The sequence below is a fragment of the Myripristis murdjan genome, chromosome 6, assembly GCF_902150065.1.
Source record: "Myripristis murdjan chromosome 6, fMyrMur1.1, whole genome shotgun sequence".
In the NCBI taxonomy this organism is placed as follows: Eukaryota; Metazoa; Chordata; class Actinopteri; order Holocentriformes; family Holocentridae; genus Myripristis; species Myripristis murdjan.
Genome location: NC_043985.1, coordinates 7,136,323 through 7,158,619, shown reverse-complemented (window position 1 = coordinate 7,158,619; position 22,297 = coordinate 7,136,323). Strand labels below are relative to the sequence as shown.

Genomic DNA, 22,297 nt, shown 5'->3' with positions numbered 1-22,297 from the left:
AATATCTGATGTCTTGTGCATAATTGTACACACATTTCATATTTAGCATCTTTGGAAACTTTGGGATATCCACTAGAATTTCAAATAAAGTTCTGTATATTTTGTACATTCATTGTAAATGTGCTCCAAAACAATGAAAATGGCAGACCAGGTTCAGTGGGAATATTGTACATCACATATAAATCTTAACCCCATTTAGTTCCAGTTCAAGCAACCTACAGTTACAATATAACTGAATGAAACGCACCGATTTCTCAATAAGAAAACAGTTTTACACACTTATGATTTTGTTTATTAAATGATTTGAATAGATCTGTTTACATGACCACAGGGAAGCTTCCTTTTATGAAGCAGTATCTTCTTCACTATAAAAATACTATAACAGTCAAATATGAAAATAACAGTACAAAATCACCATCTCAGGTTCAAACAAAACATGTGATTTCATAATCTGCTCTGCAATAACATAAATATTAAATAAAATCCCTCCATGAGACTATGCAAATATTGCACAAGTTCATCTCAACCATCTGACAGCACAGTATCTTTATTCAAACTGGTCAGGAAAATCAGAGTTGTAAATCATCGTTGTAGTTGACTCCAACACCTAGAAAAATCATGGACTGGTGGTGCACAAATGCTTATAACAATGGCTTAATAAACATATTGAATACAGCAAGGGATATCCACATGTATAATAAAGGAAGTGATGTCACAGGAAGCGGGTCTGTACAGTCTGGTCCAGAGAGACCTGTTCTCTCATTTGGAGTTAATGGCACAGGATTGAGGGGTTAAGGGCTTGTGGGACTGAGGTTGGGTTGGTTAGGCATGTAACTGTGAAATAAAATACCTTTCTCTGATGTTTTCAAACACTTGAGGTGGGCTAGACTCAAGCTGAGCCCACTGAACCCTTCATGTCGAGCAGCTACTTGTTTAAAATCGCCCGGCGGTTCATCTATGCGCTCCTGAACTATCTTTAAAAATAAGGCACAGGGTCGGGTTGGTGGGTGGGGTTTTTAACGGAGCATGGTGGGGATGGACTGAGGTATTACGGGCTGCAAGCAAAGGAAGCGGAGCAGTAGCAGTGATAGCCGATCAGCTGATGGAGAACGTGACAACACAGTTGCCATGGTGTTGCCACGGTATCGCCATGTTGTTGTCACAGTTGCTGTCATGGTTTTGCCATGGGAGATGGGTGAGATCAGCTGTCGTCAAGCCCCACCTGGTCCCTGGAGCGATCGGGCTCTCGGTCCAGGATGGGGCTCAGGCCTCTGAAGCCGGCGTACGGGCGCACCTGCACCCCGTTCATGACGGACTGGCCAGAGGGGGACTGAAGCTGGGACGCCTCCATGGGACAGATGTAGTCTGTGGAGTCGTCGGGCCGTTTCCTCCTGAGGTGGGTTAAGTTGGAGAAGCCCAACTTCTTTGGCTACAGTGAAAAAGACAAAAAAAAGGGAAATGATTTGTGTGAAACCATGTACTGTTCACCTGCTTTGGCTGAAACCATACAGTAAAGGTCTTTACGATTTTTGGATCTCCTGTCCTCGGTGATGGGATTAAAAAGAGCCCTGGAGGTGCGATGAGAAGAACAACATACATGTTGAGTGCAAGATTTACTAAATTGTACACACAAAAATACAATTCGTTCCCATCTTTTGATGAATTTGTGCACAAGAGATACAGTTTATTACCTCAATTTAACCAAATCATTTTTTTTTTTTTTTTTTTTTTTACTTTTTTTTCTCTTCTCATTAAGCAAAAATGCTTAAAATCCATATACCGATCTGAGGTCCTGATCATCCAAACCACAGCTAGAGGTGGTACAAGATGCATCTGGCCTCATTAACAGCCCGGTTTAAGTTAAATATACTATATAAGCATATGCAAAAAAAACAAAAAAAAACAACGACAAAAAACACATTCATACACACGTTATCCATACTTATGATCCCTTCAGTGGATGTGACAATGATCCCTTACCAGGCAACACACATTGTCTTCTACAAATATGTCCTATAAGCCTGCTCTTGCTGACTAAGGCCACTTTGATATCACAAGGTAGACCATAGTAGGATATCACTAGTAGCATTGAAGAAATCCACACCAAACCGTCTAGTTTTATGATTTTTGAATCCATACAGTCAGTCTACTGGTGAGTCTTCCATGTCATAAAATATTCACATACATGTTCACTGCCCATGGAAGAGCTTTATTCAATGTTCATATAGAATTAATGGTCCAAGGTTACAGAGTAGTCACCAGTGGGGTGTGAATTTTGTTTTTAGGGTGGATTATGCTGTGTGTTTTCTTGAACAGAGGACAGAGCACAGAGGGAGTTAGCGCTGAGGCTGCGGCTGATTGCTGAGTGTTAAAGCTGGGAGGAGGAGCAGAGCGGTGCCGGTTTTTCTCTGCTCCACTCTGGTCTCAAAGGCTTAGGCAGACAAGAAGGGCTCAGGGCTTACTGAGCTGACACACCAAGGCTTCACCAAGGATTAGGGTGCTTTCTCTTAGAGATGGAGACAGGGTGGGGGGGCGGGTGGAGGGGGGCCTTTGCATGTATGTTGAGCTGTGTTGTTGCAGCTTGTTGCCTCTGAGTGCTTTCCTTTCCACTGATTCGTATAAAAGCCTAAAATGTAGAGGCTGTGTCAGTGTATGCTCTGTGTACATCTCCAGTTTCTCACCCTGACTTTAGCGGTGGTACTGAGAGGGGTATAGCTGGCCGCCTCAGTGTATTCCCTCTTCTCCTGCTGGGCCTGCACTCCCACCAGGCTGCTGAAGTTGGTGGCTAGGTGGCGCCGCAGCAGCGTCTTCTGAGGCGGGATGTTCAGCAGCATGGCCAGCGTGTCCGAGTTGAACCGAGGCTCCAGAATCTATTCGAGGAAAGACAAATTCAAGAGTCAATGTGGGGCATTTTACGTGTCTCAGAGTGTTTCGCCCTGATGGCACATGGTTGACAACCCCTGATGTCGTGTGTGATTTGGCCGTACATGCAAACCTTGAAAGTTCAGAAACAGAGAGATTTTGACAGCATAATTAAAAAAAAAAAAAAAAAAAAGATTCAAATGACCAAGTTACCATATACAATGCAATATATATAATGCATATACAATGCAATATATATAAATGAAAGCAGATGCTAAACAAATGAAGTTATTTTCTACGTGTTTACCAAGACCTCAAACATGGCATAGAACTCATTTTTCACGAAACTCAGGTATTACATTAAATCATCCAAATTACTGGCAAATGAATTGACCTAACAGTGTTGTCAGTCAAGATGCCAGTGGCAACCATGGTGACTGCATTTTAGGTGCAGTGTATTTTATTGACCATTTAGCAGCAACAGCGATAGTATACTTCTGGGTTTTACTGTTTGTAAAAAAAAAAAAATATAGCAAAAGAGGGCGGATTGTGAAACTTGTTAAAAAAAAAAAAAAGAACTGGAGAAGTCGTCTTTAGGAGACTCAGGCTGCTGTTGTCCCACTATTTTACTCAATCAAACAGTGGAGGAGTGGCATCCTGCACCTCCTGGGAAAATAAGGAGGGGTAGCAACTATGGATTCGGCTGCAAAGTTATAGGATGGATTCTGAAAACTATGGTGTAAGTGTGTGTACTCACTATTAGCCCCCCGTGCACGCCGCTGCCCCTCAGGTTAGGCGCGTACTCTGCCAGGTCCACAGATCGAAGCCATTCCATGACACGATGGTTGGACCACTGGACCACGTCATTGGGAGTGGTCTGCATCTGAAACACACACACACACACACACGCACACACACACACACACATAAGGATGCATGCATGAACACATACAGATGCATACATGGACATTTACAGACCTGGAACCCACACATGCACACGCACACACACACACACGCACACACACACACAGCTCACCTCATTGCTGGGCCTGCGTTTGAGGCAGTTTGGGTTGAACTTGTTGACATGAAGAACGTGAATGGCGCACTTGATGCTGAGGTGGTGCAGCTGGCTGGTCACTCTAAGGAATAACAAGTCATTCTGAGAGAGAGAGAGAGAGAGAGAGAGAAGAGGAGAGAGGGAGGTAAAGTGAGAAAGTGAGGTGGAGAGTGCATTGTGAGGGGAAGCTCCACAAGCTGTATTGGTCTTAAAAACAAAATCAAACATCAGCTAGTCCTTATCACATGTTGGAACAGTCTATAAACCAACAAAACCAGTATAAAAATAAGAATTTTTGCTTCAAGATTTTCTAATCCATGCATTTGATGAATTCAATCAAGCCACAGTAGAGGTGGCCCCGCCCCAACCCTTCTTCAAACTTACAGTACATGACTTTTCCATGACTTCCATCACTGTCACAGCATTTCCATGATCTTTCTAGTTCACCAACATTTCTCTCAAGATGCACTCTGTGCTCCACTATTTTTAGAAACAACCAGCTAATTCAATCAGCGTGGTAAACAAGTTGTAAACCACATTCTGGTATACTTCTATCAAAGGACCCATTTGTAAAATTCCCTGATATTCCTTGACTTCTCCAGAGAGTTAAACCAATTCCGTGAATTTTCTCCCCCCCATTTTGAATTCCTCTCAAAATTCCCTGATATTCCAGGATTTCCAGTACCAGCTACTGTTAAAGAGGAACTAAACCCCAAACCCAAATCTGCTTTGTCTTTGGTGTTACGTGACCTGCCACTGAAGAACAGGGACCCTTCATTTCACCACAAGAGTTTAGACTTCAGACATTTGGGTTTGAGGTTTAGTTGCTCTTTAAAACTTCTTGGCATTAGTCACTCACCACAGTGAGGTACTGCAGCATCTGTCCGTCCACCCGTCCCTCATTAAACTGGTCTTTGTACTGAGGAAGGCCGATGTCATCCAGCCAACCTTTAACAGCACACAAACATACAAACATGAGAATCAGAGTGAAACTTTTTTGTGAGAGTGTGCAGGCATCACTGTATGTGTTTGGAGTTTGTATCTACTGTGTCATACCCTGATATTAGTGGTGAGTGTGGTGTGTTTATAAGAGGCATGGACTTGCGTGTGTGTGTGCATGTGTGTGTGGGTGTACATACGTGTGACCCAGACGTGGTCCAGCTCTGCGGACTTCTCAGGCTGCTTGGTGTTACACGTCTTGATGGCTAACTGGAGCTTCTTCCTGTGGAGGGGGTTCCTCACTCCCAGCTCCTGGACAGGAAGATGAAGCAAGAAATTGAGAGAGAGAGAGAGGGAGAGAGAGAGAGAGAGAGAGAGAGAGAGAGAGAGAGAGATTTGATGATAAAGAGTTGAGTTTAAGTGCTGTAAATCTGAGGTTCACGGTGAAGCCTCACCTGAGACGACACTGCGATGATTCATCTAATCAAAATGATATTTTTTAGGGAGATGGAGGGGGCGAGGGGGGCTCTAAGGTGGACAATGTGACAGTTGTGAGGGCGAAGCTAACACGCAGGCTGAAAAGAAGAGACAGCCGTGGCTAAATGCCGACCGGACAGACAGACTGCAGCACTGATGAGACAGGTAGAACCAAGAGATCATCTGAGGGGCTGAATGAAAGACGATTTTATCAGGTGAACCAACAAGACGTTTTGCAGCACGTGTATGAGCCGTATGTTTATGTTAGATCACGTGTCCACCCTCTGTGCGTTGAGAACCAAAGTGACGAGGGAGGCAAACAAACTGGACTTGGGCTCTGTGTGTGTGTGTGTGTGTGTGTGTGTGTGTGTGTATACCTTCTCTAGGTCTTGCGGCGTGGCCGACAGTAGCGTCTGACCACTGGTGACCCAGTGCCGAGCGAGGATCCCATATTGACCGAGCCCAAGCTCCTCCAGCCAATCACACACCTGCTCTGTCGTCCACTTGGAAAACGGTGTCTTCGGGTCCCTGAAATGAGGGAAGAAAAAGCAAAAGTGAAGAATAATTACTGGAAAGAAAATGCACGCTCTGAAATATGTACATTTGGAACCGAATAGTAGGCCATGTCTGTCTGCTTTCAGTTCACAATGAACTACAACATATTGTAAAGGTGCTATGTGTAGCATTTTTGGGCTTGTATGTGAGCATTCAAACATGCAGATGTGTGTGTAAGCACATTTCAAACAACCTCTTTTTATGCACATTTTGCTGTATTGAAGAAGAAATGCTTGATGGATATGGCAAATCTAAAAAAATGTAATTCTAAGTTTCTACACTCGCTTGAGATGGATAAATGTTTTTATGTGATAAAAGAAATGTGATCATTTGAAATGGAAACACATTTGCAGAATAAAAACAGGACATGCACATTGGCTTTAATCACATGACCAGTTGCTGTTTACCCTCTGACTTCAGTTCTTTTTTTTCTGACTTCACTCATATATTTGCTCGAAATTAATTTGAATATTTGGAGGAAATGCAGCTGATGTGTGCGTACCGTGTGTTGCCTGTGCGGGCCAGTCGTGGTCCAGCTGTGGCTCTGAATCCTCCCCTCCTGAACTCCCCCAGTTCTGGGTCATCGACCTGGACAGGGCTACCTGACTGGCTACGACGGATCCTGGGAACAAGAGAGACATTAATAAAGGGGGAAAGATGGAAAAAGGAAAACACAAACTTACTTTTCAAAGACAGAGAGCCAAAGATGGAGGCTGAGAGAGTGACAGAGGTTACAAGACGGTGTGAGAGTGTGTGTGTGTGTGTGTGTGTCCTGTGGACTTACTTCCCCCAGAGCTTCTTAATGCCCCTGTGACTCTTCCTGTTCTCTGGTGAGACCGGCGACTGGTGTCCAGAGTTCACTCCAGACGACAGAGGGGACTGGTCTGACAGGACGGACTCCTCCAGCTTCTCCGGACGTCCTGCGAGACAGGAGCAGGAGGCTGGATCAGATCACTCAGACAGATGGTTGTGTGAGCTCAAAGAAATCTAGGACATCTAGACTGAAAGAGCAGTTTCTGGCTCGATTCATCTCCAGCATTTGTTCAAGGTTGAAGGAATAGACCAGGTTTCTGGGAGACTGTCCAGTTGTTCCGCTTCTGCTTGAGGAGAACTACAACAGCTTGATCTGTTACCGAGCTGCTGCATCTTGCAATGATATCCGGAAAATATCTAAAATGTGTGTTTGCTCTTCCTGGATCTTGAACTTTCAGAGGTTCTAGTCAAGCAGAATGTGGATGTATGAGGCAAGGAAGTGTATAATGTATAATGACAATTTGTGCTACATAATGGTGTACATATAGGTCTTATACATTCAGTATACAAATGTTTAACTCCAGAAGACTTGGATTATGTTGCAAAGAGTTCCTGTCATTTTTTTGGCCCCTTGATTGAACTTGAAAAAGCCAAACCCATTATCTTCAGTTGCCTTGAATGGACAAAGACAAAGTGTTTCATCTGGCATGAAGGTGAAATTTTTATTACAAAAATTTATTTTTGGGTGAACTTTTCCTTTAACAGGTAAGTAGACCAATGAGCCAAAAACTCTTTCTTCACGGATCTTCCCTCCACTATAAACCACAAGACAAAACCTACAAATGGTGTCTTTGATAAATATCAGTATTAACTAAGTATTTCACCCTTAGTCAAGCAGCATCTGCCCACTTCATGAAAAACACTACAGGCTGAGACAAAAGCCATAGACAGTAAATATAAATCCGTACAATGATGCATTCAATTCCATGCAGCGAAAAAAAAAAAAAAAAAAAAAAAAAAAAACTCAGATGGTGCATTCCACAAATACCATGCGACTTCTCTCTACATGTTGTACAAAATCTTAAAATCATCCTTTGCTTCCACTTGTAATCTGTGACTACTTTGTGTCACTCACCATAATAATTCATTTTAATTCATTTGTAGACATGAGTGTAAATGAAAACAGTCTTGTGAGCTCTGAGAAAAAGTGCCAGTGCACCGCTCTACTTCACAAGAACATCCCTGCACCAGAGACAGGCCCTGGGTATCTAATTAGCTGAGGAACCATCACTCGTCTGAAAGGTGTCAACTACGCACTTCTAGGCTGTAACAAAAGCACTGACTGATGTTATAATGTGGTACCCACCAACATCATAGAGGTCATGTTTTCCGGGAGATCCTGATGTGGAGGAGGTTAGCGAAAGGAGAAGACAGCAAGAAGCAGGAGCAAGCATTAGTCATACCCTCTTTAAGCCCAAAATGAATGTTTCATACATGTTTAAATATGCCTGCAAAGTAGCGTGCATGCAGTCCCTAAAGCTGTGCGCAATTGCCAGACTGAGCCACGAATTCCGGAAAGATTAACTAAGTCTGTTCATCGATATGATCCCATTGGGATTTATTCACGTGGCTAAAAGTGATATTTTCAGTGTGGGCGGTGGTTAGTGAGGTCATCCACCTACAAGAATATGTGGTTCCACCTCCAGGGGGCGACGTAGCGTGATGAAATTGGGATAAATGGAGTCAAAAGAACAGCAGTCAACGGGACTTTCCTAGAAAATTAGCTCTCAATTTATCTTATTTTATTATTATTTTTTTTTTTTTTCACTGTGCATTTGTGAGAATGTGCAGATGCTCGTTAAGAAGATACACATTTCTATGTGTTTAGATGAATGAAATGTGGAACCATTTAGAGGAAAACATGTTTATTCCCCCTCTCGGTTAAGTGCCCAGTCAACACCACATAGCCTAAAAATCTACTGAAATTGCCACAATTTTACACTCGATTTCGAGGCAGCTTGTGTCTTCATTATAAATACTGAGCCGTGTAATAATGACAGTAACAGTCCAGTTACTGGTAAACATGTGGAATCAAATGTAATGATAATTTTATATCATTTAGCCCCTTTGACCGCCATATATTCGACAGTTAAGCAAATGCTCAGCACTGCCCCTGATGGACAAAAGCCTGTACTGCACTCTGTTTTTCTGTCTCACAGCAGTCAGTGGCTGTGCTTGGTGTTTCTCACTCTATAGGTTTCGTTCTCAGCCTTGACTTGCTCTATGTTAATCGGAAATTTTTCCTCTTGAAGGATTAATAATGAGTGCGTTTGAATAAACTGACTGCCATGGGAGGGCACCGGTGGTTTAATAGTCTTAAGTAACATCCCTGGGGGAACTTTGAATCAGTTGCCACTTCACTGAAGGTACTGAGTTTAAAGTTGAGGGTAATTTTATTGACTTTACCCCTGTTTACTTAGGCAGGCAGAGCAGCTGCTAGACTTGCTCTTTCTCAGCAACATCCTGCCACACTCTCACTGAAAGTGCAAATGTGTGAGGGGAGCGAGAGCGAGAGGGATGTCAGCTTGTATCCCTGTTTGTTTACAGTGGATGTCTAAGCCAGTTGAACCGTACATATCCCTGAGCGTGCACTCCTTGGCCTCGCACAACACTTTGATTAGTCTCCTGCTTTAAGCTCTGTCTGTGTGTGTGTGTGTGTGGGCAGATAGATCACTGCATGTATGTGTGCCTGCGCCAGTATGTGTGAATAAGTGAATGCTGATGCGAGCAAGCCTGGCATTATCTTGGACAGCTCTCTGAGTCATGGAGGATGTCCTAATAATCCTGGCTTTAGAGTTGCTTGATCCCCTGCGAAAGCGGTTGCTCACCCCGAGTCTCAAATCACCTCTAAGCTTCCAAAGCTCATAACCTTTGAGCCTACAGCTCGAAACAGGAAACGGAGAGCACGGCTAGCTTCTGACCTTGTTTCGCGCATGAAATAACAAATTTTGGTTGTCAGAGGAAGTTTGTCCGGATGGCAGACTACACACGCGGACAAAAGTCTCAACATTAGCACATCAGTTTGGTTCGGCTCTGTGTTTCTTCCCAGAGTTGACATTTGAATTTCTGTGCGTGCATACAATACCTAAAACTGGAGCACTGGCACTCCTGCAGCGAACTTCAGCACAGACAGAGGAAAGAGCAAAGCAAAGGCAGACAGGAGGAGGAGAGAGGGAGGGAGAAAGGGCATAGAGAAGGAGGCAATTGGAGCAAGGTTAATTGAGAACGAAAGTTTTTCAACGTTTACAGTTCATTGCATTCTGTCTTGAACGTTTTTTTTTTTTTCAGTCTGACTTTTAATAAATAAGAATTTTTGTGCACAATACACCGATAAATAACATGCTGTTCTTATGACCAAATCAGATATTCAGCCCAGTGTTCAGTGGATTTTATTTTGAACTAACTTGAGCTGTAATAATTGAGCTCAGCTGACTCTCCAAACTTGCAGAAAGGAGACTACACAGTCCTCATACCTGGCAAACAACATTAGTTGGTTAGTTAGCTAATTATAAGAATGCCTCAATGTTTGGACTTTTATCATCATATTTCTAAAAAAAAAAAACAGCAATAAATTAAGGGCAGTAAATTATTGCATGGCATGTGAATGGAAGTCAAACTGAAAAACTTTGGTTTGCATCATAACTGATTCATGCAGTCTCACTTGGACACACAACAGCAATTCGAGTGATGGATGTGTTTCACCACCTAACTTTTCATTTATTATTTCCAATGTGTATGCCATTGAATGGCTTGGGCAATTTTGGGGTTAAATATAGCGCTACTTCCTTTCTACCCGAGAAAAGAGGGTTCTGCCACTTGTGAAATAACACTGAGAACTGTGCTAGAAAAGCAAATCAACCAAATCTAGTCCATAAGTGAAAGCACAGTTCCTAACACACTGAAAAGCCACAGGTATGACCAGCAGGAGCACCTGTAAGCTTTCTAGTTTGGTGTCGCTTCCTTGTTTGCTAGCATTTATTACCATTACTTATCCAAACCGATGGGTTCCACTCGCCTCAAGCCAAAGGGCACATGAGGAAATTATCTCTTCCACACTGTCACAGGTGGCTGCAGAGGACAGGTGAACGCCTACAGGTCATAACTTGAAGTACCAAGAGACGTAGAGACTCACTGAGGCTGTAGTCCTGCTCGTGGCTGTGGACGGGGGAGAGCTGCACGGGAGATAAATACTCTCCGTCTTTGTCTCTGTCGCCGTTCAGCTCGGCCCTGAGCTCCCCTCCTCGACTCAGCTTCCCCGGCAGAGTCTGGTACTTGTTGAGCTCCATGAGGCGATTCTGGACGGGGCAGGAAACGAGACATAGTGCGTCATGTCACAGGTAAGTACTGTTTTTACTCTGCTCTAGTGCCAAATCTTTACATCGATAAAGTACGGTGAGCGGGCCTGGCAGATTTTTATATCATATTTGTGAGATATTACACCGCTCAGGGTAAATGTGTTAGCCTTAGCCTGTTTCTGCACAGCCGGCAGCACCTGACTCACATCTATATTCAAGCTGGTCTGTCTCATGCAAATTACTTTTCATAAGACTTGGCGGGTCATGATCTGATTTGATCCTTTGCTCTGTTGCATAACAAAGGTTGATGTTGTGTCCTTTGGAGGGTGAATCTCTTGATGTTCCCCGCATTTGACCAGGCATCAAAGTCACCGGGGCTCTGAGAGGAATAACAGGCAAAAGGCCAGCAGAGAGGAACGGCTGGGAGGCAGCCGTGATGCCGAGTACTACTGACAGGCACTTCAGGTGGGTCATGGCCCTTTGTGTGTGTGTGTGTGTGTGTGTGTGTGTGTGTGTGTGTGTGTGTGCCTATGTTTTCCTGTGTGTGTGCAGCATGAATGTCTGTGGTGCACAACAGAATGTGTGTGAGTTATAAAGTATAAGGCCGCGATCAGACACTTGAAACTTTTTTTCTCCGACACAAGAGCACAAGACATGTTCCATCAATCTGTTCGCTATAAAGCAAAAAGTTTGGCAACGACTTGAGTTTTTTTTTTTTTTTTTTTGTTGAAACTGGAAATGGACAAAAGAAAGTAAGCCGGTCTGACATGAACCATGAGGACACATAACATCTTCCAAGGGAGAACACAACACCGCATTTGTCCAAGAGCTCCCTTTGGAAAACATGGATAGGCTGTTTGAAAAAAAAAAAAATCCAAAAATAATTTGTTGTTTTCAACAATTATCCATTACATGCAGTACATTTTGTTCCAGGGTTCAAATTTGTCTCCGGCTTTCATTTTTCCACACTTTTAACCTTGACTTTTGCTAAAGAAATGTAAAGCAACCTACAACTGATACATTATACTACTTTACAGGTCGTAGGTATGACATAAAGTCATTGGCAAATTGCAACGTCATAATAATTTCATATGTGGTTTCCAGTTTTGAGTGTCCATGTGGTTTTTAGTGCAAAAACTTAAAGGTATTAGGAGCAGATCATGTAGAGAACTGTTTTGGATGTATACATTGAAAACTATGCGATACCCGGGTTTGAATCAGGAAGTACACTTCTCCCCTTTTCCGTCATTTTTTCTGTAAATTGTCTTTGATTCAGTCATTTGGGTCCCTTGAGACACACTGTGCAGCTGTATGTTGTATGATTTTTTTTTAAGTATGTTTTAAACTTCAGAGTATTGCATGAGGACTTTTTGGCCCGAACCATGTGGTGCTGACCCACCTGCTGTGTGTGTTTGTGTGAATACAACCTTGCATACTGTAGTTATCCGTGTGCCTATGGATCACAAGTGCATAGATAAGAGCCTAAAAATAATATGTTATTCTGAATTCACTGAAGCCAAAGTGAATGGCCCTTAACCCTGTCATGCAGCGTTCACTGTTCTGTAAAATTTGTATTTGCGCACGTGTGTGTGTGTGTGTGTGTGTGTGTGAGAGAGAGAGAGAGAGAGGGAGTAAGTTCAAGCGGGTTAGATGGAGGTCAGGCTGTGTGACGTCATGCAGCTGACAAGTACCTCTGCCCCTACGTCTGATTCAGTCTCAACTGGCTGGACCTCTACAGCCTATAGCCGACACAAACACAGGAGAGAGGAGGGAATACACACACATACACACACACATATACAAACACACACACACGGTTAGCAAGTTAGCAGTCACACCATCCAGTTTCAATTACCAAAGCATTATTTGGTTAATGAGTATAATGTTAGTATGAACTTGTTATTTGTTGAATAAGCAGCAGCAGGCGCAGGCGTGGCTAAAACACTGTCCATGACAAACCCATCCCAGGACAGCAGTGCCTTTTTTAAAACTTGAACTAGAGCAGCAGTTACCTTTTGTAAGGATCCACTCTGCAGCTCCTCAAGACTGCTGGACAGTAACCGGTGCCGATTCCTGCACACAAAATACACTTCAGAATTAAAATGCATGCAACGTTTATTTGCAAGAATATAGGGAAAAATAATATCTTTCCACAATGTAAATATAAAAAATGTTCAGCAAAATGACGCAGCGTAAATATATGTACAAATAACCAATCACGTGGCAGGAGCAGAGAAAGGTTTGGATGCACACAATCTATTGATAGGATAAATATGATTTCAGTCAGAAGCAAAAAGTAGCCGAAACTGTGACATAACAATTCAAATGTTTTTGTCCAGATCACCCACCCCTACTGGAATATCATGTCTCGTCCATTTTTCATTCATTCAAGCTCTGTGAGGGGAATCTACCTGAGGAATGTATCCTGGATCTACTCATAAACCACAAAAACACAAACAACGCAACAAAGCATTCTACTCACCACGCTCCGTTCAGGAAGCTTGCATCGCCGGCGGAAACCAGCGACGTCTCCACAGAGTTCTGCATACTACAACAAACGGCACACAGGAGAAAATTCAATCTGGGCACTTTGTGTGTGTGTGTGTGTGTGTGTGTGTGTGTGTGTGTGTGTGTGTGTGTGTGTGTACCTGGAGTCCAGGTCTCTCTGAAAGGGGGATGAGGACATCAGCAGCGGTGAAGACCCTCTTGATGACATCTACACAGAAACAAAACACAATGATGCTTTTTTTTTTTTCTCCAACAGTTCAGGCAACATTTCTGCAAAACTGCACTGAAATTGAAAGATTTGATAAAGACGGTGTGTATGATCTTACCTCTGACCTGAGGATATCGGAGTGTGCTTTGTTTGTGATGGCTCTTAGCTTTAAACTGCCACTCAGCTCCTCTTCACTGCTCGCTGTAATACACAGTGCAACACATAATTAGAGGATAGAGCAGAGTTTGGAGGAAAAACGTCCTATTGATGGCAATTCATCTGTCCACCAACCAGAGCTTTGCATTATTTACTCCATTCTAGTGGATCATCTTTTAAAGGTGAGCAGATTGAGAAAGTGCTAGATCATCTTGGCTTGGGTTCTCTGGGTTCTAGTTAGGACAGAGTCGCAGGACAGACAGAATATTGCAGAAAAGAAAAAAGTGGAAGACAGCCAACAGAGCGTTACCTTGTGTGAGTGCCATGACCTCCTTCATCTTTCTGTACTGGCTGAGCAGAATGGTCAGCTCCTCTATATGGCGATCCTGTCATAACACGACAATAATGTATTTCATACCAATCGGGGCTTCTTAAATCAACTAAAGACATGGATGTAGACTGATGTTATTTAGGAGATTTACCTTCTCATCATTCGAAGCTAACAGGGACTCCATTCCTGCCTTTAACCTTTGGAACTCTTGGTCTAATAAGCAGAGAAAATGAGGCTTTAAAGTGTTATTTTGGATTCGGAGAAATGTCTTGCCAATTTAGGCCGTCCGACGGGCGCCCAGTGCAATGCTAGTGACAGACACGACAGCCATGCTAATATGGATAACCAAGCAAAACAAACCGGCGGTGACAGCACAGCTGGCCACACGCTGTCGCCTGGGACAAAGACTGCAGCCTTTTTAATGAGCAGAACTGGGCCTCATGGTGCTGCACCAGTTCCAACTGCAAAAACAGTACTCTCCTTAATTCTGAATGGCTTACTTTTTACAGAGATGGGAATTTCAAAACAGACACACACACACACACACACACACACACACACACACACACACACACACACACACACACACACACACACACACACAAATATCATTCGGCATACAGTAGTTTGTATGGAGGTAATTAACTGCCAAAACAAACAAACAAAAAAATGTGTTTTACACATATCCTATGATTTGCAAAGTGTGTATTGCAAATTCAAAACAGCATGAACATACAAATAGTTTCTCTCACAAATGTGCAAAGCAAAGCAAAACAAACAAACAAACAAACAAAAAAGTCACCTGACTGGACAAAAATCATGTGACTTTCAGTACCATTTCACCACTGAGATTTTTCAGATAGACAATAAATGGAGAATTACTTTGGACATTTTTGAGCCAAAACGGTGTAAAAAATTACAACTAAAATTTGCCAGCCAAGAGATCTGGGACCTTGGTTTGGTTGGGGTTGAATGTTTCCAACAACCAACACAAGCAGGAGATCAGCTGTGGTTCAATCTCAAACCAAACACTCTGCCACTGAGCACTTCATGGAGAAATCTTTAGCCTGGATATTCAAAGTGGCCACACATCGCAGTTTTGTGTTTGTGATAATGTGAGATTTGAGCCCCTGTGCACTCATTTCCAACAGTCATCTGGATAATGTCAGCTCACAAAGCGGGACAGTCAAATGGAAATTTGGTAAAAACTGAAATAGGATAAAACATCTAGTGATCATGACTGGCTATAACGGCAGAGGAATTTGGCTGGAAATTGGACCCATAAACACAACATGCTATGCCTTACATTTGTCAATCAGCTGCTTGATATACACCTCCTCTACAGCAGAGGGCAGCAGAGAGTAAAGAACAAGTCAGTTCACAGCAGAGGACAGAGCAACATGTTGATTAGATGTGGACTGAAGTTGACTGACATGCATATCACTGTCTCTCAGATGCACACAGATGTGACACGATTGGTCAGGAGTGTGTACCTCTCTCTGCGTTGTCATTGGCTGTGCCGCCTCTGGCCAGCAGTTGATTCTGCAGACACTCGATCTCGGCGTCTTTGGAGGCCAGGAGCTGCTGCAGCTCAGAGATCTCTGCCTGTGGGCAAATGCAGAGCAGGTGATACAGGGTGGAAATCTTAATAGTGTTTTTAAGCATCAATATATATCATTGCCAAACTAACTGTGACACCTCAGGGTACTGACCATAAACAAATAAGACCATGGTCAAGAAGACTGGCAGCGTCTAACTCACGCCAATGGCACTGTTAAAGCAGATTCTTCAATAGTAAGGCCGCTTTCACACCTGCCGTGTTTACTCAGGTTGAATTAAACCCTGGTGCTAAACCCCCTTAAGGTAAAGACTTGATTGAAACTTGGAGTCTTTGAACCTGAAACCGCTTCAAAGAGGTGATCTCGAATCAGTTCCACACGAACTCTGGAGCGGTTCATTAATGCTGTCAAACGTTGGTGCGGAAAGGAATTTATAACTTACTGTACCTGGCTGGTCTGCCCTGTAATGTGGTTATGAAAACATGACAGAGTTGTAATATCTCTAGCCGTCTGTAGCTGTTGGCACTGGGCTCTGACAGCAGCCCGTGCTCTCTGGAATAAATGACAGATGAGTTTCCTCGCCATCAGAGACCTTTTGTTCTCACATGTTCTGTTCTGTTTATCTTCCTTTTGTCCACAGACAACAGGAGGATGACTGACATAAACATTAAGGTCCATGGTTCAGTACATTCTTGCATTATTAGAACCTTTTCTCTCTCTTTTCTCTGACCAATAATAAGCAAACATATCACTTTTGGTTATGACGAACTGTGGTCCACTTTTATTTGAGCCCTAACTGAATCAAATGAAACTGTGTGGACCCTCCTGCTTCCTGATGCAAAGAGGACCTCGTGGCATCACTGACTTTGCTGAAGGAGATACACATGGAAACATGGGCCGTTCACACTTTGCACCATCTGCTGCTGCCGGAGACTCAAAGCTTTGGCTCTGATTGCACTGAAAAACAGCGCCTTCTTCCTATTTTGTGTCTTAAAGCATTCCAGCAGGTTTCCCGCCAAATCCAGTCTTCACATAAAGCAATGAGTGGTAGAAACTTGTAGAAGTAGCATATCTTCTTGGTTATGATCTTATTGTTTACAGTCATTGTACTAACCAAATTAAGGTGTTTATGACCTACTGATGCAGCACGACGTATACCGTAACTCAAACACAAGGCTGCCTTGGTTTAATAAGTTCATGTTGGCTATGGCAGTGTGTGTGTTTCTGTGTGCGTGTGTGTGTGTGCAAGAGATGGGGAGACAACAGCATATGATTATGAGGCTGTCGACACATACCAAACCTCTGACAGAGAAGCTTCTTGACAAGGGATAAAACAGCACATCAAACAAGACATCAAGCTCTTTTTTAGAATTTATGACACCTGATCATTTCCAGAGCCCGAGTAAAAAACAAAGACTGGACTTCAGGAAAACAGGAAGTGACTGAGACATGGAGCAGATTTCCAGTAAAAACAGAAAATGACAGGGAAGACACAATGACTTCAAAGTTCATCTCGCCTAACGCTCGGAGCACATTAGCCTTCATGCAGCAGAGTTTATTTCCCCAGGAAAAGCATGAGGGCAAAAACAGAGTGGTGGGTGAAATATGGAGCTCTCATAGCTCTCATAAGTGTAACGATGAAAACAAGGTGAATGTTTTTTATGGACAGAGGAGGTTGAGCTCCTCCTAAAAGTCACAAATGAATGCAAGTTGTTGAAAAATAACTGCATGATCCTAGTGGCACCAGTGTGCAAAGAGGCAAAGTCGCACCAGTGACTTCAGCTTTGTGACAAAAGGAAAACGCTGTTAAAAAAAATAATCCACTCTGGAGAACGTTTTCCAAAGGTTTTTGGTGACCAAAAAAACTGTTTCCATCTGCTTGGAGGGGGGAAACAGAAGGAAAAAGTATGACCACTTCATTTTAGTGGGCCATGAATTTCATGGCCCCAAATTACATCAGCTTACCTCAAAATTTATTGAAAACCAAAACTTTAATTTTTACTGTGCCACCAAACTCATTCTGAACATTCCAAAAGCCAAATTTATAATTTTTATTTGATGGTTTTCCTCCAGAGAAGCAGTACACCTAAGCGGCACAAAACTTTGCACATTAAAGTTGTACAAGTTGCACAAGTAAAGGCAGTCTTATGATATTCATGACATTCCAGAAATTTCATGAACAGTGGCAACCCTGGTTTCATTTTGATGATGTAATAGATTTGAAATACTCATCCAGAATGAGTTTGGTGGCACAAAAACTACAAGTTTAGGTTTTCAATCAATTTTGATGCAAAGATTGATGTAATTTGTGTTGCAATTTCCAATAAATTTTGCTTATTATCAACGTCCTGGAATGGAATTTGCATCCCACTAAAGTGAAGTTTTACTGAAAAAGCTGAAGAAGACAAAAAGGGTCAGTGAGCTGTCTGTGCACATTTACTTCAAAATCATGCTTTTTTGGTCTGATTTTATTCCTCTGTCTCTGTCTGCATGTCATTAGTCCCAACTTAAACCTACATGCCTGTAAGACTGACATTCAGCCAACACAAGACCAACAGAGAACACAACACAGGCAGCAGCAGGAGGAGGAACAGAGGAACCACAAATGCAAAAGCAGGATATCATGAAGGCAGAGGAAGAGGAGGGAGGAGAAAAGGAGTGTTAGCAAAGGAGCAGGTAACAAGCAGAGAGGAGGGCTGACACAAAATTAGTTTGGAAGCAGATTAAGAAGCTGATGGGGACTGATCAACAAAGATGCAATAAGCAACTACAACTAAAAAGCAATGGTAAAATATTGCAAGATCCAGCACAATTGGAAAAGGTCTATAATGAATACTTCATTGACGCTGTTGCTGAAATTGCATGTTTTTTCTAATACATGTGAGAATCTTATTCCGATGAATATCACTTTGCCCACCTTTAATATTAATTACGGAACACAGAGCAAAGTACAGATGATTATAAACTCATTCAAAACCTCCACATCTATGGCATGGACTCAGTCATGCTTAAGTGCCTTAAAGAATCTTTGGCAACCCGCCACTACAAAGATTATCAACCCGTCAATTTCACAGGGTGTATTCCCTAGAGAAGTTTAAGTCTGTGATGGCCAAGGGAGGTACTGTCGGGGCTGTATTCCTGCACCTGCGAGAGGCATTTGACAAAGTAAACCACAAGGTACTGCCAAACTCTCCTAATTTAACTTTACCCATAATACACTCAAGTGGACAGAATCTTATCTAAACAACAGAACTCAGTGTGTGAATGGTGTATAGTTCACAGCCACCAATCAGATGCTCTTAATACCCACACTGGTGTTCCACAAGGATCTGTAGTGGGTCCACTTTTGTTTAGCCTCTATAAATGACTTGCCCTCTGGTTGCTCTCATGTGGAGTTTTAGCGATACGCTGATGACACAGTGGTTTACATTCATGGCAGCGCAAAGCAACAGGCTGCAGCAAAACTCACTAATGCACTTGGCCACATCACAACTTGGCTAAATCAACCATGCCTCCAATTTATATAACTAAAACTGTCGATTTGTTTTTCTCAAAAAAGCCATGTACCACTTCAGAGCCAGTCATAATGTTAACAGGTGAAAAATGTTGTTTCTGAGTTTAAATACTTAGACATGCTCATTGACCTTTCAAATCTTGTGTTAAAAAAATGTCACAGGGCCAAGGTCAACTTCCGATTTAACAGAAATTCAATGACCTCTGACGCAGCCAAGAAACTTTGTACTTATGTCTTACTACTCCTTCACAGTGACGCTTAAAAAATGGCTTTTGAATAATCAGCTGTGTGGACATCAGTGTTGGAACTGCTGCTCGTGCCGGCATCTGAACAACTGTCTTATCCTGCTTGCTTGTCTTTTGTATGTGCTTCTGTCTCATTCAGTGCATGTTGCTGTCCCTTCTATATACAGTCTATGGAGTGCTACTGCATGTGCTCTCGTGTCATACATGTGCTTTTATGTGCTTTTATGTGCTGTTTGTTCTGCTATAGTCTGTTATTGTGTGTACTCTGGTGTTGTACCATGTGTATGCTATATTTACACTACATTGTTTTGTCTGCTTGCCACTGTCTGCTGATTGGGCCTTTTCTGTGTTATTGTATCTCTGAAGTTACTTATGTAGTTTTTAATCTCTGTAACACAGGCATTTTAAATTCTGTAATTTTAGGTGGCCTTTCAATACTCAGGGACAGCAGATGAAAACTAGCCTCTCCAGCTAACTCTGACTCACTTACAGTTTAACTGTTCATTAGTTATTATGAATTGTCCCTGAAAAATAAAACAATAAATAAATAAATAAATACAAATGAGCAGCAGGAGAAGAAAGAGGAGGAAGAAGAGCAGGCACCTGTGCGCTACGCCAGCGCTCCTCCCAGTGCTGCTTCTCCAGCTGTGTGTGCTCCACAGTCAGCTTGAGGCTGGACAGCTGGGTCATGAGCGACTGGTAACACACATGGAGAGAGTAAGAGATAGAGAGCTAGAGAGAGAGAGTAGGACGAAGGAAAGGACAGGGGGTTGATATAAAGAGATGCATAGAGAGGGTGGAGGAGTGGAGAGAGCGAGCCGTAAAAAGAGAGGAATCAGTAGCCGGAGAGGAAGACAGAACAGAGACAGATTGTGACGGAGGGAGAGACAGAGAGAGCAGGAAGGAAGCACTGTAAGCAGAAAGAAAGAAATGGCAATTTGACCTTCAATTTGACTGTTAACAAACACTTGCATTATCAAAGGAAATTAAAGCAACAAGTGAGGCAAAAGAAGTCGGGATGAAGTGAGAGAACTTCAAGTTTCCAAGAGTTCTCGGTATTACACCGGAGAAAGCTGCAGCATGAAGCCAAGAGCTGTCTGGGAAATTAGTAAATGTGCTCTTTTTTTTTGAAAGTGTACTATGTAAAGTTGAGCATGGACTGAAGTAAGGACCCAGGAATCAGACCAACAATTCATCTATCCAAATTTCATGCTTATTTCACATTTTCACACAGTCCATAGGGTACTGAAATGGATTGCATTCACTTGAGAAAAAAACTAGATAATCATTTCAAAATACAAAGAAAACATTGTTGTGGGCAAAAAATCTGCCCTGTTTTTCTCAATTATAAAGAGATAATAATCTCAGAATTCTGAGAAAACATTTTGGTGGAAAAAATATTCTGCCCTTTTTTCTACATTAAAGAGACAATAATAAGTTCTGAGATTCTGTGAAAATGGCAGAATTTTTTCTTAATATGTTTTTTGGGGGCTCATAGGGTTGTTGATTAGTGTTAGAGTGTCAATCAACATTGCCAAGAGTCAGTTTAAGTGAAGACCGTTTAGACTCACCTGATAAAAAAAAAAAAAGAAAAAAAAAGTGTAATATGCATTCAGTGTGATGGTTAACTTTAGTGGGTGTGGTTCTTGTTGTTGGCCTAAACCAACCACATGCGATTATTCAGTGGTTTTGGTTAACTGACACTACCGGGTCGTAGTTTTTTTTTTTTTTTTTGCAAAAGCATCCAGCTGGCTTCCTATAAAGCTGTATGTTGTCTTCATGTAATATATGTTTGTAGAGACAGTACCTTAGTGGCTCTGAGTTTCCTCTCATATTGGCTCTTCTCTGCCTCCAGTTCTTCCACTTTGCTCTTGAGCTGCTTCACTTCCTGCAGTAAATCCTGGTGACAAAAACAAAACCAAAAACATACCATCTTTAAGTTCAGACACAATTTCCCTTAAAAAAAAAAAAAAAAAAAAAAAAAAAAACAGATGCAACAGACAAGTGTCAAGCTGTTGCCTTCATGTTGAATTTTTTTTGTCCCTAATTAGTCAAAAACTCTGAAAACTCAAAGTTCTGAAGAATAAATAATTGCCTCTGAATTTCAGAATTAGCAGGCGTCATCTCGATGTTGAACAATGGCACACATGCACCACATAGAACGGGGAAGATGTTCAAAAAACAGCTTCAGCATTCAGTGCAGTTAAAAGGGGAAGGTCTCCCAGGCTGGACAGGACAGTGGTTAATATAGGGATACAGCGGAAATATTATCCTCCTGAAACAGACACCACAGCGTGCAGTTATCAACAACCAGGAAAAAGCTGAACCTAAAAACCCAAAACGGAGAATGAAAGCCATTCAGGTTGTATTGGGATAAGAGACATTCACCTAGAAACTGGACATCCACAAAGTGCCACTGTCCTTCAAAAACGTTGCACGGAAATCACCCAAAAGTCAGCCTTCAGGGACTGAAAAGAACTTTCTCCATAATGGCCATGCAATGTGCATTCGATTTTGGGACATTTCTACGAGGCACCAAGAACATTTCCTGTCATAGGAGCCATTGCATGACCCGTCCACCTGGTCAGTGTAGGGAGAAACAGACAAATGTAAACCTTTGTTAGTAAAAGGAGGGACCACTGTCATGCAAAGACACCATATCAAACAACACAAATAGGAGAAAAAAACACTGCTTGGCACAAAATTATTAAAAAAAAACAGATGGATTTATAAAGATCAAATCCAGATCTGGGCTGAAATGTGCTTTTCCAAATGCTT

The 22,297-nt window shown here is 42.3% G+C and overlaps 1 protein-coding gene across 3 annotated transcripts in view; it reads right to left on the bottom strand.

Moving 5' to 3' along the window:
• Positions 1 to 641: 641 nt before the first annotated feature.
• ppfibp2b (PPFIA binding protein 2b) overlaps positions 642 to 22,297 on the bottom strand; it is an 88,275-nt gene continuing 66,619 nt past the window's right edge. For 2 of the 3 annotated variants that reach the window (XM_030052804.1, XM_030052806.1), the window contains 19 exons: positions 21,327 to 21,419; positions 15,695 to 15,806; positions 14,353 to 14,414; positions 14,181 to 14,256; positions 13,833 to 13,915; positions 13,647 to 13,714; positions 13,481 to 13,546; positions 13,011 to 13,071; positions 12,690 to 12,737; positions 10,836 to 10,998; positions 6,675 to 6,810; positions 6,393 to 6,512; positions 5,713 to 5,863; positions 5,059 to 5,170; positions 4,779 to 4,867; positions 3,899 to 4,021; positions 3,620 to 3,745; positions 2,682 to 2,870; positions 642 to 1,429 (listed from right to left, as the gene is read on the bottom strand). In XM_030052804.1, coding sequence (XP_029908664.1) covers positions 1,202 to 1,429; positions 2,682 to 2,870; positions 3,620 to 3,745; positions 3,899 to 4,021; positions 4,779 to 4,867; positions 5,059 to 5,170; positions 5,713 to 5,863; positions 6,393 to 6,512; positions 6,675 to 6,810; positions 10,836 to 10,998; positions 12,690 to 12,737; positions 13,011 to 13,071; positions 13,481 to 13,546; positions 13,647 to 13,714; positions 13,833 to 13,915; positions 14,181 to 14,256; positions 14,353 to 14,414; positions 15,695 to 15,806; positions 21,327 to 21,419 — 2,106 coding nt within the window. In that variant the 3' untranslated portion in view covers positions 642 to 1,201. The remainder of the gene's footprint in view (positions 1,430 to 2,681; positions 2,871 to 3,619; positions 3,746 to 3,898; positions 4,022 to 4,778; positions 4,868 to 5,058; positions 5,171 to 5,712; positions 5,864 to 6,392; positions 6,513 to 6,674; positions 6,811 to 10,835; positions 10,999 to 12,689; positions 12,738 to 13,010; positions 13,072 to 13,480; positions 13,547 to 13,646; positions 13,715 to 13,832; positions 13,916 to 14,180; positions 14,257 to 14,352; positions 14,415 to 15,694; positions 15,807 to 21,326; positions 21,420 to 22,297) is intronic. The other variant, XM_030052805.1, reaches the window with a different exon arrangement.